This window comes from Haliaeetus albicilla, unplaced genomic scaffold, assembly GCF_947461875.1.
Source record: "Haliaeetus albicilla unplaced genomic scaffold, bHalAlb1.1 scaffold_139, whole genome shotgun sequence".
Lineage (NCBI taxonomy): Eukaryota > Metazoa > Chordata > Aves > Accipitriformes > Accipitridae > Haliaeetus > Haliaeetus albicilla.
Genome location: NW_027212517.1, coordinates 92,154 through 105,000, shown reverse-complemented (window position 1 = coordinate 105,000; position 12,847 = coordinate 92,154). Strand labels below are relative to the sequence as shown.

Below are 12,847 nucleotides of genomic sequence, written 5' to 3'. Positions count from 1 at the left end.
AGGCTGCAAAACCTGAACTGTAGATTTCTCTCAGTCCTTTTCCAGACCCTCCTCCTATATTTAAGATGGAAAAGTTGTAGCTTGGTCTCTTCTACACCTCTACTTCCTATAGAGCTCTGGTTTTCATTTTCCAAATGGTGGGGGTGGGACAGAGCCACCCTCAGCAAGATGTGGGGTGCCCAGGCAAAGTGGGGCAAGAGACAGAGAGACATAAATGGTACAAGATCCGAAGTCACAAGAGGCAACACAGGCACAGGGTACAGGGCTTATACACCACGTGGGGGTGCTGCCAGCCAGGGGGACCTGCAAAATGGGCAGAGGAACCAATTGGGGGTCACTAAAGGCACCTGCCAAGTCCTGGGGAGGAACAACCCTGTGCTCTCAAGTGAGCTGGGGGGGGCGACCAGCTGCAAGGCAGCTTAGCAGGACAAGGTCTGGGAAAGATGGCTGAAAAAAACCTGTTGTCTTTGGCCATGATATCGCCTGTTACCATTCGCTTTCGAGCATTTGTACACGCGACCCCGCCCGTGCAAACATGCTTAATGCATCTTTATTATCTGAGTTTGCACAATTTTGCTGCCGCTTTGCCGCTTTCAGCCAGTTTGGCCTGGTTTCTTCTAGCAGCAAACCCACTTCTACGGAAGAGGTCAGTTGGTCAAGTTCTCTTGCCCATGTCTCCGGAGACATCTTTGTCTTTTGGCATTTTCTTACGTAAAATGCCGCACCCCTCCTTTGTGAGCAGGGGCCAGGACATGCCATAGAGGGCCATGCTGCCCCACCCCTCATTGTGAGCAGGGGCCAGGACATGCCATAGAAGGCCATGCTGCCCCACCCCTCATTGTGAGCAGGGGCCAGGACATGCCATAGAAGGCCATGCTGCCCCACCCCTCATTGTGAGCAGGGGCCAGGACATGCCATAGAAGGCCATGCTGCCCCACCCCTCATTGTGAGCAGGGGACCAGGACAGGTATATAAGGCCACGCTCAGCCACCCGGGCCGTGGCAGTTGCTGTCTTTGCTTCTGCACAGGGAAGGGAGGCAGCAGCGGCAACGGGGTCAGGGGGCTGCCGCCCCTCGCAGACCCAGGGAACGCAACCTTTGGCAGGTCAGTGACCTTTGGCAGCAGCGCTTGGTGGCCGACGCCATGGCGCGGGGCGTTGCGGGACGGGGGCCGGTGGCGCGCAGCCACCCCCTGCCCCGCCGGGGCCCGGCGCAAGCCCCCGGCAGCCTTGCGCAGAAGGAGGAGCAGAGGCGGGAGCGGGAAGCGCGACAGGCTGAGCTGGAGGAAGAGCGGCTCCGCACCCAAGAGCTGCGCCGCTGCTTCGCTGCCGAAACCCGGGAGCTGAAGGCGGCCCTGGAGAGGGAGCGGCAGCTCCTGGCAGAGCGGCTCCGATCTGAGTGGGAGCAGCGACAGGCTCAGGAGGCGCGGCGGCTGCAGGAGCTGAACCAGCGGCAGCGGGTGGCAGAGACCCGCCAGCTGCTGCGCTGGAAGGAGGCTGAGCTCCGCGAGGGACAGGAGCTGCTGCGGCAGGCATGTACTGCCGCCGTTGACCAGACGCGGGACCTGCAGCGGCAGCTGGCCGAGGAGATGGTGAGGCCCAGCAGGAGCGGCAGGGAGGCCCGAAGCAAGCTCCAGGACGTCCTCAGCAAGCTACAGTGGGAGACGGATGGCTACCAGCCCGCCCGCATCCGCCACCTCCAGAACCAGCTGCAGCTGGAGAGGAGACTCTTCCTCAAATACATCCTGCAGCGGTTCGAGGGCGAGCTGCCTGCCTCCCCCTGCACGGCCCAGCCCGAAGGCCCTCCTGGGCACCAGGGCCATCAGGAGACGCAGAGCTCCTGCTCCTCTGGCAGAGAAGGGCCCCAGGCCCCGGCGGCACCCCAGGAAAGACCGCCGGAAAGCCGCAGCGCTGGGCAGCAAACAACGTGCAAGGCTGTGGCAGATGCTCAGCTCCAGGTGCCGGAGGGGCAAGACCTGGTGCTCCTGAAGCAGAACAGCCGCCTGCGGCGCCTTCTAGAAGACCTGGAGAGGCAACAGAGTGCCCTTGAGATGGAGAACCGCCTCCTGAAAAAGGAAGGCTCTCCAGAAGCGCGCAAGAAGGCAGAGAGGCTGCAGCAGATAAATGCTCACCTAGCTGCCCTCGCCTCGCGGCTGGAAGAAAGATCCAGGCAACTGCAGGCGACCACTGTTTGCCTGATCAACACTCAAGTGCCACTGCCCATCCAAAGCCCCACCGAGGAACCGTGCACGGCATCGCTTCCTCAGCAGAGGGGTGGAGAAATGGGAGAGCCTGCTGGAGCTTTGCTGGCACAAGACAAGCAGCATGACTTCTCAGAGAAGGCAGCTGAGGAGCTTCAGGCCCAAGTGGCTGCAGGTGAAGAGGCCTCTGATCATGTGAGCGCCCACAGCCGAACCGGCGAGGAGTTAGAGGTGCAGCTCTCGGAGGTGACAAATGAAAACACCCGCCTGGCTGAAGAAAATGCTCGCCTCCGTGGGCAGATGGGTTTGACAGAACACGTTCGAGCTGAAAATGCCGACCTGAAAGGGCAACTGGCGCGAGTGGCAGCGGAGCGAGATGCTGCCATCCAAATGAAGGTCTGTCTTCAAACCCAGCTGGAAGAGGCAGAGCGCAAACTGGAAGCCATGAGAGAAATGGCAGAAAGGAGTCAACAGCTGGAGAAGGAACTTGAGGAGACAAAGTTAGCGCTCCAGAGGAAAGAAGAGCAAGGCAAGTGTTTGCCGAGGGCTCAGGCAGAAGCACACGGGGAACACCAAGAAACCCTGCAACTGTTTCGAGCCCAGCTGGTTTGGTATCAGAAGCTAAACGAGCAACACCAGCAGCTACTTCGGGAACTTGAATGGCTGGAAAGAGAAAGATCCAAGCGTATCATTTCCAGGCCGCGCCAGGCTAACGGGGCTGCAGACAAGGAGCCCATCCTCCTGGCGGCTATGAGAAAACAACCGGCGGAGCTGCGAGCATTCGTAGCTCGATACAGCTACGATCCGTTCAGTGGTCCCAATGAGCGGCCTGAACTAGAGCTTCCTCTAGTTGCTGGGCAATACGTGTACATCTTTGGAGACGTGGATGAAGACGGCTGGTACGTGGGAGAGCTGACCGACGGCACAAGAGGCTTCGTCCCCTCTAATCTTGTTGAAGAAGTTTCAGATGACGGACAACCTGATGACACCGGAGTCTGTCCAGAGACAAGTGATTGGTAGCAGGACACAGATGATGTCTGTCCTGTCTTCTTATATGTTCTTATTAAATCTTTTCCTAACGATCTCTCTGCACAACCTCACTCTCTATCCTGTGTGGATGTGTACTGAAAGGACTATGTGCCAGCTACTGGGGGGCTTGGCGTGGGTGGACTGGGTGCCAGCTACTGGAGTCAACCGGGGGGTGTAGGCACCCCTGGCTTGTGGTGCCAGCTACTGGCGTGGGTCCCAGTGCAGCCGGGCCCTGGCTGGGATATCAGGTGGGCAGAGGGTCTGTGCTGGGTGGCTGTGGGGTTCCTGCACCACGAATGTGTGAGTGCTGCACGTTTGCAGGGAGCACCAAGACGGACCAGTCAGCAAGTAGGCGACTCGTGGGGTGGGTCAGAGGGCCGGAATCCAGGCAGGGGTACTGGCAGGGCAGAGAGGCCGTGCCGGTACTCTGGGGATCCGTGAACATGCGTGTGCTTGTGAACGCACAGCGTGTTGTGTGTGTGCCTGCACTAGTGACCTCCTGTCTCTGGCAGCCCAAGAGGAGGAGGGGACATGGCTGTCTCTGTGTTTTGTGTGAGTCCTCCATGTGGGTACTGTTGACGGCAGCGCCTCGTCTGTGTGACTGGCCGTGTCAGTGTCCTCTCCGCAGGTGTGTCTGTGCGTGTGCATCTCTGGGATGCGTGCTCAGCTTCGCTAGAAGTTGCACCTGCAAGCGGAAAAGTGGCAGCTGCATCCCTCAGCCTGAGCAAAGGCTCCAGATCCCCAGGCACCGGGCTGGGCTCCAGCAGCCAGGCAGGACTGTACTGGTGGTACTGGTCTGGGCTCCAGGGGCACGGTGGGAGGGGTCCTTGGCTGCAGTGCCTGGAAGCGGTGGCCAGTCTTGACATCCCTTAACACTGTGGGTCTGTGGGATGCATGGGGGGATCTGAATCCTGCCTCATCCCCAGGGCTTCCAGCTGGGGATGAGATGTCTGCATTGCTTCAGCTGAATCCCCGCCCAGCCAGAGCGTTTAACCAACACCTCCCTGTCACTGCCTGTGTGTCCTTTTTGTTATGGGCCAAGAATATCCGTGCCCAGAGGGGAACATCTACACCTCTCATAGACATCTGTGCTCTGGTAGGACAAGCCATGCTTTTGGAATCGCTCTCTCTCCACTCTTTAGAGAGGGACAATTGGCGATTACTGCAGTCAGCTAAAAAGTCCATTCCCCAAGGGTGACTCCGCTGCCTTTCAGGAGCTGAGACATCTGCAGGGAGCCCAGGAGAGGCAGAGAAAGTGAAGCCTTGGGCTGGTCCTCTGCTCCTGAGCTGGGCCGGGCTCCTGGGACGGAGGGAGCTCCCAGCAAGTGGGCAGCGCTTTGTGAGAGACAGCTCTGCCCAGGAGCAGCTCCCCTGCGAAGCACAGCAGGGCTGAAGGCACTGCCTGCAGGTAGTGAGGGGAGACGAGCGAGGTAGAGAGAGGTCAGTGGGAGGACAGCTGAGCTCCCAGTGTGGGAGAAGTCTTCCCAGGACTTTACACGGTAAGGCTCCAGCTGCAGGGCAGTGCACATGTGTGAGTTTCCTGGAGGAGTCTCCAAAACCTGCCACGTCCAAAGCATCTGTCAGAACAACCCTCACAGTTTGTCCAGTTTGTAGGAAGACGTGCTGCTGAGCAAGGCTTCCCTGCTGCATTGTCAGAGGGACAGGGCACAATGGCTGCCTTCTCCCGGGTACGGCTGCAGAGCGTCAATGTGGTTTGTGACAAAAGAATGCATATCAAGAAAAGGGAGATAGTAGAGATACTAATGAACATTCTTTAGCATAAGTTGTATCAAACGTGTAGTGTCCAACCACGCAGAATCACTAGAAAAGGGTCAACTAGTGGACAAGTGAGGAAGACTATCAAAGACCACCAGAGGACCCCTGAAGATCACCAAAGATCTCGAGTGCGCCTGCGCCAAGGACATTTACGTATATGACTGAGTTCCTGGAATTCAGATGAATATGTTAGTTGTTTCCAGGAAAAATCGTGAATATGTATGTCCATTCTGTATATAATCTCAACTGTTGAAAGAATTGGTATGCACGATAGGTGGAACGATCCCCCGTGCATCCAGCGATGCAATGAAGAATGCCTGCTTTCTAAAACTCCAAAATTGAGTCTTAGAGAGTTTCTGAAGTGCCGACTTCTGGTAACACTTGAAAGGTCCCTTCCAAGCCAAACTATTCTATGATTCTAGAATTCTATTATGTGGCTTCTTGTGGCACTTTGCATGTTAACGAGGCCTTTGGTGCCAAGTTCCTGAACTGCAGATATTGAAAGAATGAACCAGCCTAGAAGGAAGCAAAAGGCTTCCTGAGGTCCATCCAAGTGTGGGGAGTGAAGGGGAGGACGAGAGGCAGGTCAGCTCATGGAGCATGTTGAGCACCGTCTAGCCACGCCACAGCAGAGGGCATTCCCCATCTCCCCGGGTGAGGCACGCGCACATGATGGAAACCTCTCCTTTGTTCAGAGTCCTTCAGTCACGTTCCCAGGGCAGACCTATTCCTCCTCCACCCACAGACATCAACGGCTTCCCATTTCTGGGTTCGCACATGGTTGGAAGGATGCGCTAAAACCCTCAACCGCCGCCTTGCTTCTTGCCGAGTTCCCTCCACCCTCTTTGGCATCCCTACGCGCTGCCAGTCACTGCCCAATCACTAACTGAGACGTTAAGAAGCTCTTAAGGCTTTCCATCTCATTGTCAGGGGATGACCACGTTTCTCCAGTCACCATTCATGCATGCTAAAAACCCCAGCTGAGGAAGCACATCTTGTGGAAGGGAGAACCTCCCCGAGGCCCCTTTGTGCTTCTTGAGGTCTAAGCAGCAGTGACAAGTGCGGACAGTGACCCCCCACCCCGGGCAGGCGGGGGAACCAGGCTGGAGGGAAAAGGCCTTCCCTGAACAGGTGGTTCTTGGTCATGTTTCTCTGCAGATCACCCGTGCCATCTCCGAGGTGGTGCTTGCCCTGAGGAGCACGGAGGAGCTCAGGCAACTGCTTCCCCACCTCCTTCCCAGCCTGCTCAGGTGGGCCAGTGAAATGCTGGGTGGGGAGAGGCAGCTTTTGCTCATGACCAGCTGGAAACAACTGCATGTGGAGAAGCCGTGCAGGTAAAGAGCCGAAGGGGCAGATGGAGGGGCTGGCTTCAGTTCCCCGTGCCAAGGCATGTGCCTTTGTGGGGCTGAGGGAGGGCTTGGCCTGCCCCACTTCCTAGATGTGGAAAGCGGTCGTCGTGGTTGGTTTTACTTCTGTTCCTTCGTGGAGAAACTCCAGCTCCCAGGCAGGAAGCTCTTACGCAGCTCATACTGCGGACGGCCGTCCTCTTGCCTCCTGCATCCCCTTGTGTGCACAATAGCATTGCACTCCCTCAACGGACCCCCGCTGGAGCAGTGACTCTTGCGGGCACTGGTGTCATTCTTGGCCAAAGGCTGGTGGGAAGAGGTATGAGGTGTTGGCCTTGGTTGACACCTAGCGTGGAGTCAGTCTAGAGGCGTGGCTTTTCTTCTGCTTCGGTGGGTCTGGGGCATGAAGAAAATGCCAGTGTCGTTAGCTGCAGTCTGGAAGGCTGTGAAGCGTCATTCCAGGGCTATTTAGCTCTGCTGCAGATCAGTCTTCCCCTAACCTGCTGCGATTTGAGAGTTCTTGGGGTTTCTGGCGGTGGTGCTGTTTGGACTTGTTTTGTTTGATTGGGTTTGTTTATTTTGCGCTTTGCTTCTTTTGCCAGGATTTTCCTTTCAGCTGTCGAGTTGATGCTGGGCAAATGCATGGCGCAGAAATGGACGCGGCTGCTCGTGAATCGGGGAGTGTGGGCTCGCCTGGAAGACCCCGTGGCTCACCCTGAGGGGGTGCGTCTCCTGACCAGGTAAGAGCCCCAGGGATGCATCTGGCCAACTCCTGCAGGGCTGTGCCCAGGGAAATGGCCGCTGGGACCCTCCCGGCGTGCCCGGGAAGCCGTCAGGAGCTGAAGAATAGTGTCTGCATCGGCGCAAGTGAATTTTGGAGGCCCGGCCTGTGGCCTTCCTGCGTAACTGTGTGTCCCTCGCTTGTGACCCCTGCGCAGCGTCCTGCTCAACGCTGGGCTCGTCTCCCGCTCTCTGGTGAAGAACCTCTTGCCGTGGCTGAATTCCTGCTCAGTTAAACTGCGGATGACAGCTACAGCTTTCTTTGCTGAGGTAAGGCAGGAGATGGGGAAGGAAGGGGTCAGAGGACTTTTACTGAGATACTGCTGCTTGGGATGTCTTTTTTTGTGGGAAGATCCCTGGCGAACGGGTCCCTGGAGCGGGGTGGCCAGGGGAGCACCTGGCCGGGACCAGGTCCCCACGGCGCTGCCTGTGGTGTTGTTCCAGATCTCTCGGGACCGCAGGACGACAGGGACCTCCGAGCGAGGCAGGCACTAGAGGAATCCCTCCGCAATACCTGGCCCCAGCCAGCACCACGGAGTTAATTAAAGCTCATCAAAAGACACCGAAAGGGGAGTGTATCTGTTCTTTCCCTGATAGCACCCCGGCGGTTGGTGAGACAACGTGTGGGTGACACCGAGGCTGGGGGCTGCCAGCTGTGGGGCCCCTCTCAGGTCTTCCCGGGCTGGGGACAATGGAGTCATGCCGGGACAGACCCCAGAGCAGGGGTCTCCCCGTGGGGTCCTGGGGCCTTGCCGTGCCCTCCCACTGCCCATGGGGATCCCCTCGCCACCCCTCCCACCGCGGCACGACCACCTCCAGCACCAGCCCGCGCTGGTGCAGGGAACAGCCCGGGAGAGCCCCGACCGTATCGCCACAGCAGGCTTCGCCCTCCCGGTGTCCCATCACGCTGGGACCCCCCACGGCACTGCCCAGTGACGCGCTGGGGGGAGTAGGGGGCACTGGGGGGAACCGAGGGGGTCACAGGAGGTTACAGGTGTGTGGGCAGGGGGCGGAAGGGGGGCACCGGGGGACGAGTGGGGAACGGCGGGGGGACATCAAGGGTCAGCAGTGGCACAGGGGCCGAGCAGAGGGACGGAGAGTAGCATCTGGCTGGCCCGTCGGACCCCTGCCCGTTAACCCAGGCCCCACTGGTGCTGTTCCTCACCCCCAGCGAGCCTCTGCACATCTGCAGGGGGCAGGGGCAGCTCCACACAGGGAGGCCACCAGCAGAGACGTGGTTTTGTCCCTTGGGCTGCTGTGCACGCTGGCCCGGCTGCGAGCCCACGTGAGCCTCAGCCCCCTGTCCCGCGGGTCCCACCACACGCGTGACCCAAACGGAACGCTCTGCAAAGTTCGCTCAAACGAAGCACGTGCTTCCGCCTTGCCCAGTCCTTCCTAAGGGTGTTCCTTGGTAAAGGTGAGGATGTAAGCGGGAATGGAGCCCCTTTCTGGGTTGAACAGCAGGCTGAGGGGGGCTCCTGCTGTGGCGGGGGCACCGGCAAGGGCCAAGCTGGCCAGTCTTCCTTCGTCCCGGTCTTCAGAGGTGGCAACCTCCTGCGTGCTCTGGGCTGGCACAGCCTTGCCCGTGAGCCAGAGGAAGTTTCCCTCTCGAGTCCGGAGTCCTGCCCCATACACGGCACCCGGGGGCAAAGGAACCAAGAGGTTCCCCTCCTTCGCAGCGTCCCCAGCGTCATCTGTAGCAGCGCGCCTATCCTTCGTAGTGCCCAGAGCCTCATGTTTCGGGCCGAAATCCTCGGTTTAGGGTCCAAACCCGCCTTTGATGACCCCCAGCCTTTCCTCAGGGCCCACAGCCCCATTCTGAGGCTCTCAGCCCTACAGGTGGAGTCCGTTGCCTGGCAACCTCCACCCAGCAGTCCCTGGGGAGTCAGTGGACCCAGGACAGCCAATCGCATTTGAGGAGGCGGGGGCAAGGCATGTGATGGATAGGTAACCCACCAGTCAAGGTTCGAGGCCTGCAGGAAAGGTGGCAAGAGGGGAAAAAGCTGGGCACCCTGCCTGTGTGTGGGGGGGTGTTGGTTGGAGGCGGGGCATGCCAGCTCCACCAATCACAGCTGGCAAGAGCAAAGCACAGATGACTGATGAGCCGCCTGACCCATCACTGGATGGGAGGAGCAATCTCATGCAGCCAATCGGAGGAAACATCGCCTCAGGGGAGGGCGGGCAGCACACCGCAGCAGGCGGCCAATCACAGAGAGCATCCCCTCAGGTGCACCTGGGCAGCCTGAGCCCTGGGGCCAGTCAGAGGCAGCCCTCAGGGAAGGGCGGGCCCCAAACCAGGGCACAGTGGCAGCCGAGGGGACCGATCCGAGGCAGCACCGCCTGAAGGGAGGAGACTGGCAGCCCTCCCCAGCTGTGCTGACCCATGGGAGAAGAAGGTGGGGCCTTCTCATGGGGCCAGGAGTTTCCTCTAGGCACCTGCAGTGCCGAGGGCTCCGGCAGTCCTGGGAGCTGAGTGTGCCAGGCGCAGGGCAAGCGGCTGAGCTGGGCGTTCTCCAACGGCAGGCGTTTGTACGAGGGGGGCTCGGAGGGAACCCGTCTTGCCCTCCCGCTGCAGGGGGTCGGGTCCGGGCACGCGTGAGCCCTGGCCCCCTGCACGTCGGGCTTTGCAGTGCCCTCAAATGGCCTGAGCCTCCTCCCAACCCCACAGAGCTGCTCAGACCTGCTGCTAACTCCTGTTTCCCCGCCGCTGACTTGCTGCTCGCAGGGATCGGGCGCGTTGCTTCAGCTGCATGTCCTGAAAGAAAGCAGAGGACCGAGAAGCCAGAGAGACAGGGGGAGAGGTCGCTGCAGAGTGGAGTCCCTGGAGATAAATGTCTTTGGGGGAGGCTTCTCATGTCAGGCCAGGCAAACAGATGAAACTGTGGAGTGGGAAGGCTCCCATAAGCAATAGCTCAAAGGGGTGAGCTCTGCCTGCTAGCTTGTTTTATTAGCTGGGACAACATCAACAGCAACCACGGCAGCTGCTGAAGACAGGCTATTTAGAGAGCATATTCTCCTCTGAGCAAATACAAGGCTAACTCTTGACACCCTGGTTCCCCCAGCAGCCCCCTCCTGCCTCACTCATGGGAGAGGAGCAAGCTGTGGGCCAGGTGAGGGGCTGGTGGGAAGCTTGTGACACTGGTCAGGAGGTGAGGACTAGCTCCCACAGGGGCACAGTGCCCCCAGGAGCCCCAGGCCAGCACGGCCCTACTCCTATGGCCGTGGTCCCCCAGGGCATGGCCAGGCTGCACTGTCCCACTGTGCCAGCCCACCTCCATGGGAGGTGAGGGGTTCCCAGGCTCTGCGTGTGCATGGAGGGCTGGGAGGGGGCCAGGCTCTTGGGGTGCTGGGACCCAGAGATTGGGCTGTGGCACGTTCCCTGCTCTGGGAGCAGAACAGGCACCATGGGCGACTCGCTCAGATGTGGCTGTCCCTGTTGCTGCTCTCAAAACTTCAGGCAGAAATCCCTCCAGAGGCCAGGACAAACCCCACCTCACGTGGGGTGTCTCCGCAATGGCCGGCAGATTTTCCTGCCTTCCCACCATGGTCTGGCCCCATCATGCTGAGCCCCAGGGAGCAGAGACAGGTGGGGGCCTTCCGGCAAGGAAGGAGGGCTGAGGGGAAGTCTGCTCATCCAAGGGCCGAAGGCTCTGGGACACATGGGGCCTTCCTCACCCATTGCACCTCAAGGTGAAGGGCGAGGGGCAGAGCACAGCTGGAGCTAGAGGAGCACAGCCGGAGCTGGGGCTGCCTGCCTAGTCCGGGGGTGGAGGGAGGAGAAGGTGTGGGGAGGGATGTCCATGACTGTTTCTGGGAATGCTGTCTCAGGCCCCAGCCTTCACCAGGGCCATGCCTCCCCGTGCCCCTTGCCTAAACTTCCCACCCCTTGTTATCGCTCACGACGCTGCCAGCTGGTTTCCAAGGCTGGGCCTGGCAGAGGAGGGAGGAGAGTTGTGGTCGACCCTTTTCGCTCCTCAGGCTGGAGAATGACATCCTTAGCTGAATCAAGAGGGCAGACGCGGAGAGAGGGATGATACTGAAACAAGGAGTTTGGAGAGCTGTCTAAGCGCAAGATCTGCAAGCAAGACTAAAGCAAGCCCTGCCTCTGGTGACTTGGCTTCCCAGGTCACTATGGGATGGAAGGGGACCTTCTGCTGAAGATCTCTCATGGACGGACGTCCCGACTGCAGACATGTAGAGCTCCTCCAAGGGGGTTACTCTGGGTGCCTCAGTGGAAGGCAGAGGTGGCCCTAGGCCTGAAAGACCAGCTGTACTGAGGTCTGGTGCCCTTGAGTGCTGCTGCCCATGGGATTCCCACCAAAAGTCCCCTGAAGAGGCAAGAATCTTCACCCGCTGTTTCATGGTCACTACAGCCAAGGCTGACAATGGTTTTTCCATCCCTGTGTCCCGATCCAATGTCGGGGAAGGTGTCGATATGATCCCAAGAGCAAGATTAAGACACAAGCAAGGTCAAATGCCGTATACCCAAAAGAGCTTTTATTATCAAAAGTAGAAAATAGTAGCGCTAGGATAGAATGGAAGAAAAGGCAGAAATTAAGCAAGCAGTCGGGATAGAGTTGCAAGAATAGTCACCACCATGGATCCAGCAGCATCCAGTTGGTCCTCAATCTTCAATTCTTTGGTGATGGGTGCACACCACGGCTTGTCTCCACGTTTTTTTTGTAGGGCATAGTCCGATGCACACGCATACATACTGTTCACGCACTGTTCATGCGCTGCAGGTTTCATCTATCACATGACCTTTGCGTGATCAATGCCAGAAACCAGTACCTTATCTCAAAGACTGCAGTTTCCATGACAATGATAGTCTCCACATTCCTGCATGCTTTGCCGGCTCCAGCCTGTCTCCTCCCCTGGATGCCTCAGTGGCCTGATAATCGTCCTTATGGACGGAGGAGTGCCCTGCTTAAACAAGCCATCTCTGGGATAAGTGGCTCATCACAGCAAACAATCCTTGAGATGAATGGCTTGCGATGACAGTCCAGTCTCTCGCAACAAACAGTCTTTGAGACAAATAGCTCGAGATAACAATTCAGTCTCTCACACCCTGACCAGCACTCCCTCTTCTGCAAGGACCAGAGTCAGGTGAGCATCACCTTTGTTGGCCTACCTGGCACCTGTGTGAAGAAGTGGTCCCAAGACACCCTAGAAACCTACTGGACCCTCAGAGGTGCTTAGTGGAGAAACTAAACAGAGCAGGAAACAACCGCCTGGGGACGGACTCCTGCACTTGTGAGCGGCACAACTGTCAGACTGCTCTGGAGACTCTGACGGTACGTTCAACGGCAGACACATTTCTGCAGCTTGGCATCTGCTTGCTAACTCACACTTGGGCACAAGGGAGTCGGGTGCCCTTTGCGGGTGCCCGTGGAGATTCGCAGGGCGCTGTGCTGGCCCGGCCTCAAGGAGTGTGGGGAGCCAGGGCAGTTTGGTACTCCTGAGCCACAAGGCTGTCGCAGAAGTGACAAGTGCGGACAGTGACCCCCCACCCCGGGGGGGTCAGTAATTTCCGTCTGCTGTGACAGCCTCTGGGTGCTTGATGGAAACTCAAGACTGGCACTGGAGATAAAGCTGCCAGGCTAAAGATGCTGCTGTCCTTCAAAACGACCTCTCTGTGTAGGTGACAGGAGGGACTGGACTCCAGCACAGAAAAGGGTTGTCGGCGCTGCTGCTGCTGGAACGAGCGGTGTGCCAAG

The 12,847-nt window shown here is 58.6% G+C and overlaps 1 protein-coding gene across 1 annotated transcript; it reads left to right on the top strand.

The window, feature by feature from the left end:
* The first annotated feature begins 1,143 nt into the window (after positions 1–1,143).
* On the top strand, positions 1,144–3,685 carry LOC138684265 (RIMS-binding protein 3C-like). Its single transcript, XM_069777963.1, has one exon. It carries the CDS (start codon positions 1,144–1,146, stop codon positions 3,217–3,219), a length of 2,076 nt encoding a protein of 691 aa, XP_069634064.1. The 3' UTR covers positions 3,220–3,685.
* The last annotated feature ends 9,162 nt before the right edge of the window (positions 3,686–12,847 follow it).

What these genes read in the sequence shown, in the direction of transcription:
- LOC138684265 (XM_069777963.1), top strand. Translation starts at nt 1,144, where the DNA reads ATGGCGCGGGGCGTTGCGGGACGGGGGCCGGTGGCGCGCAGCCACCCC.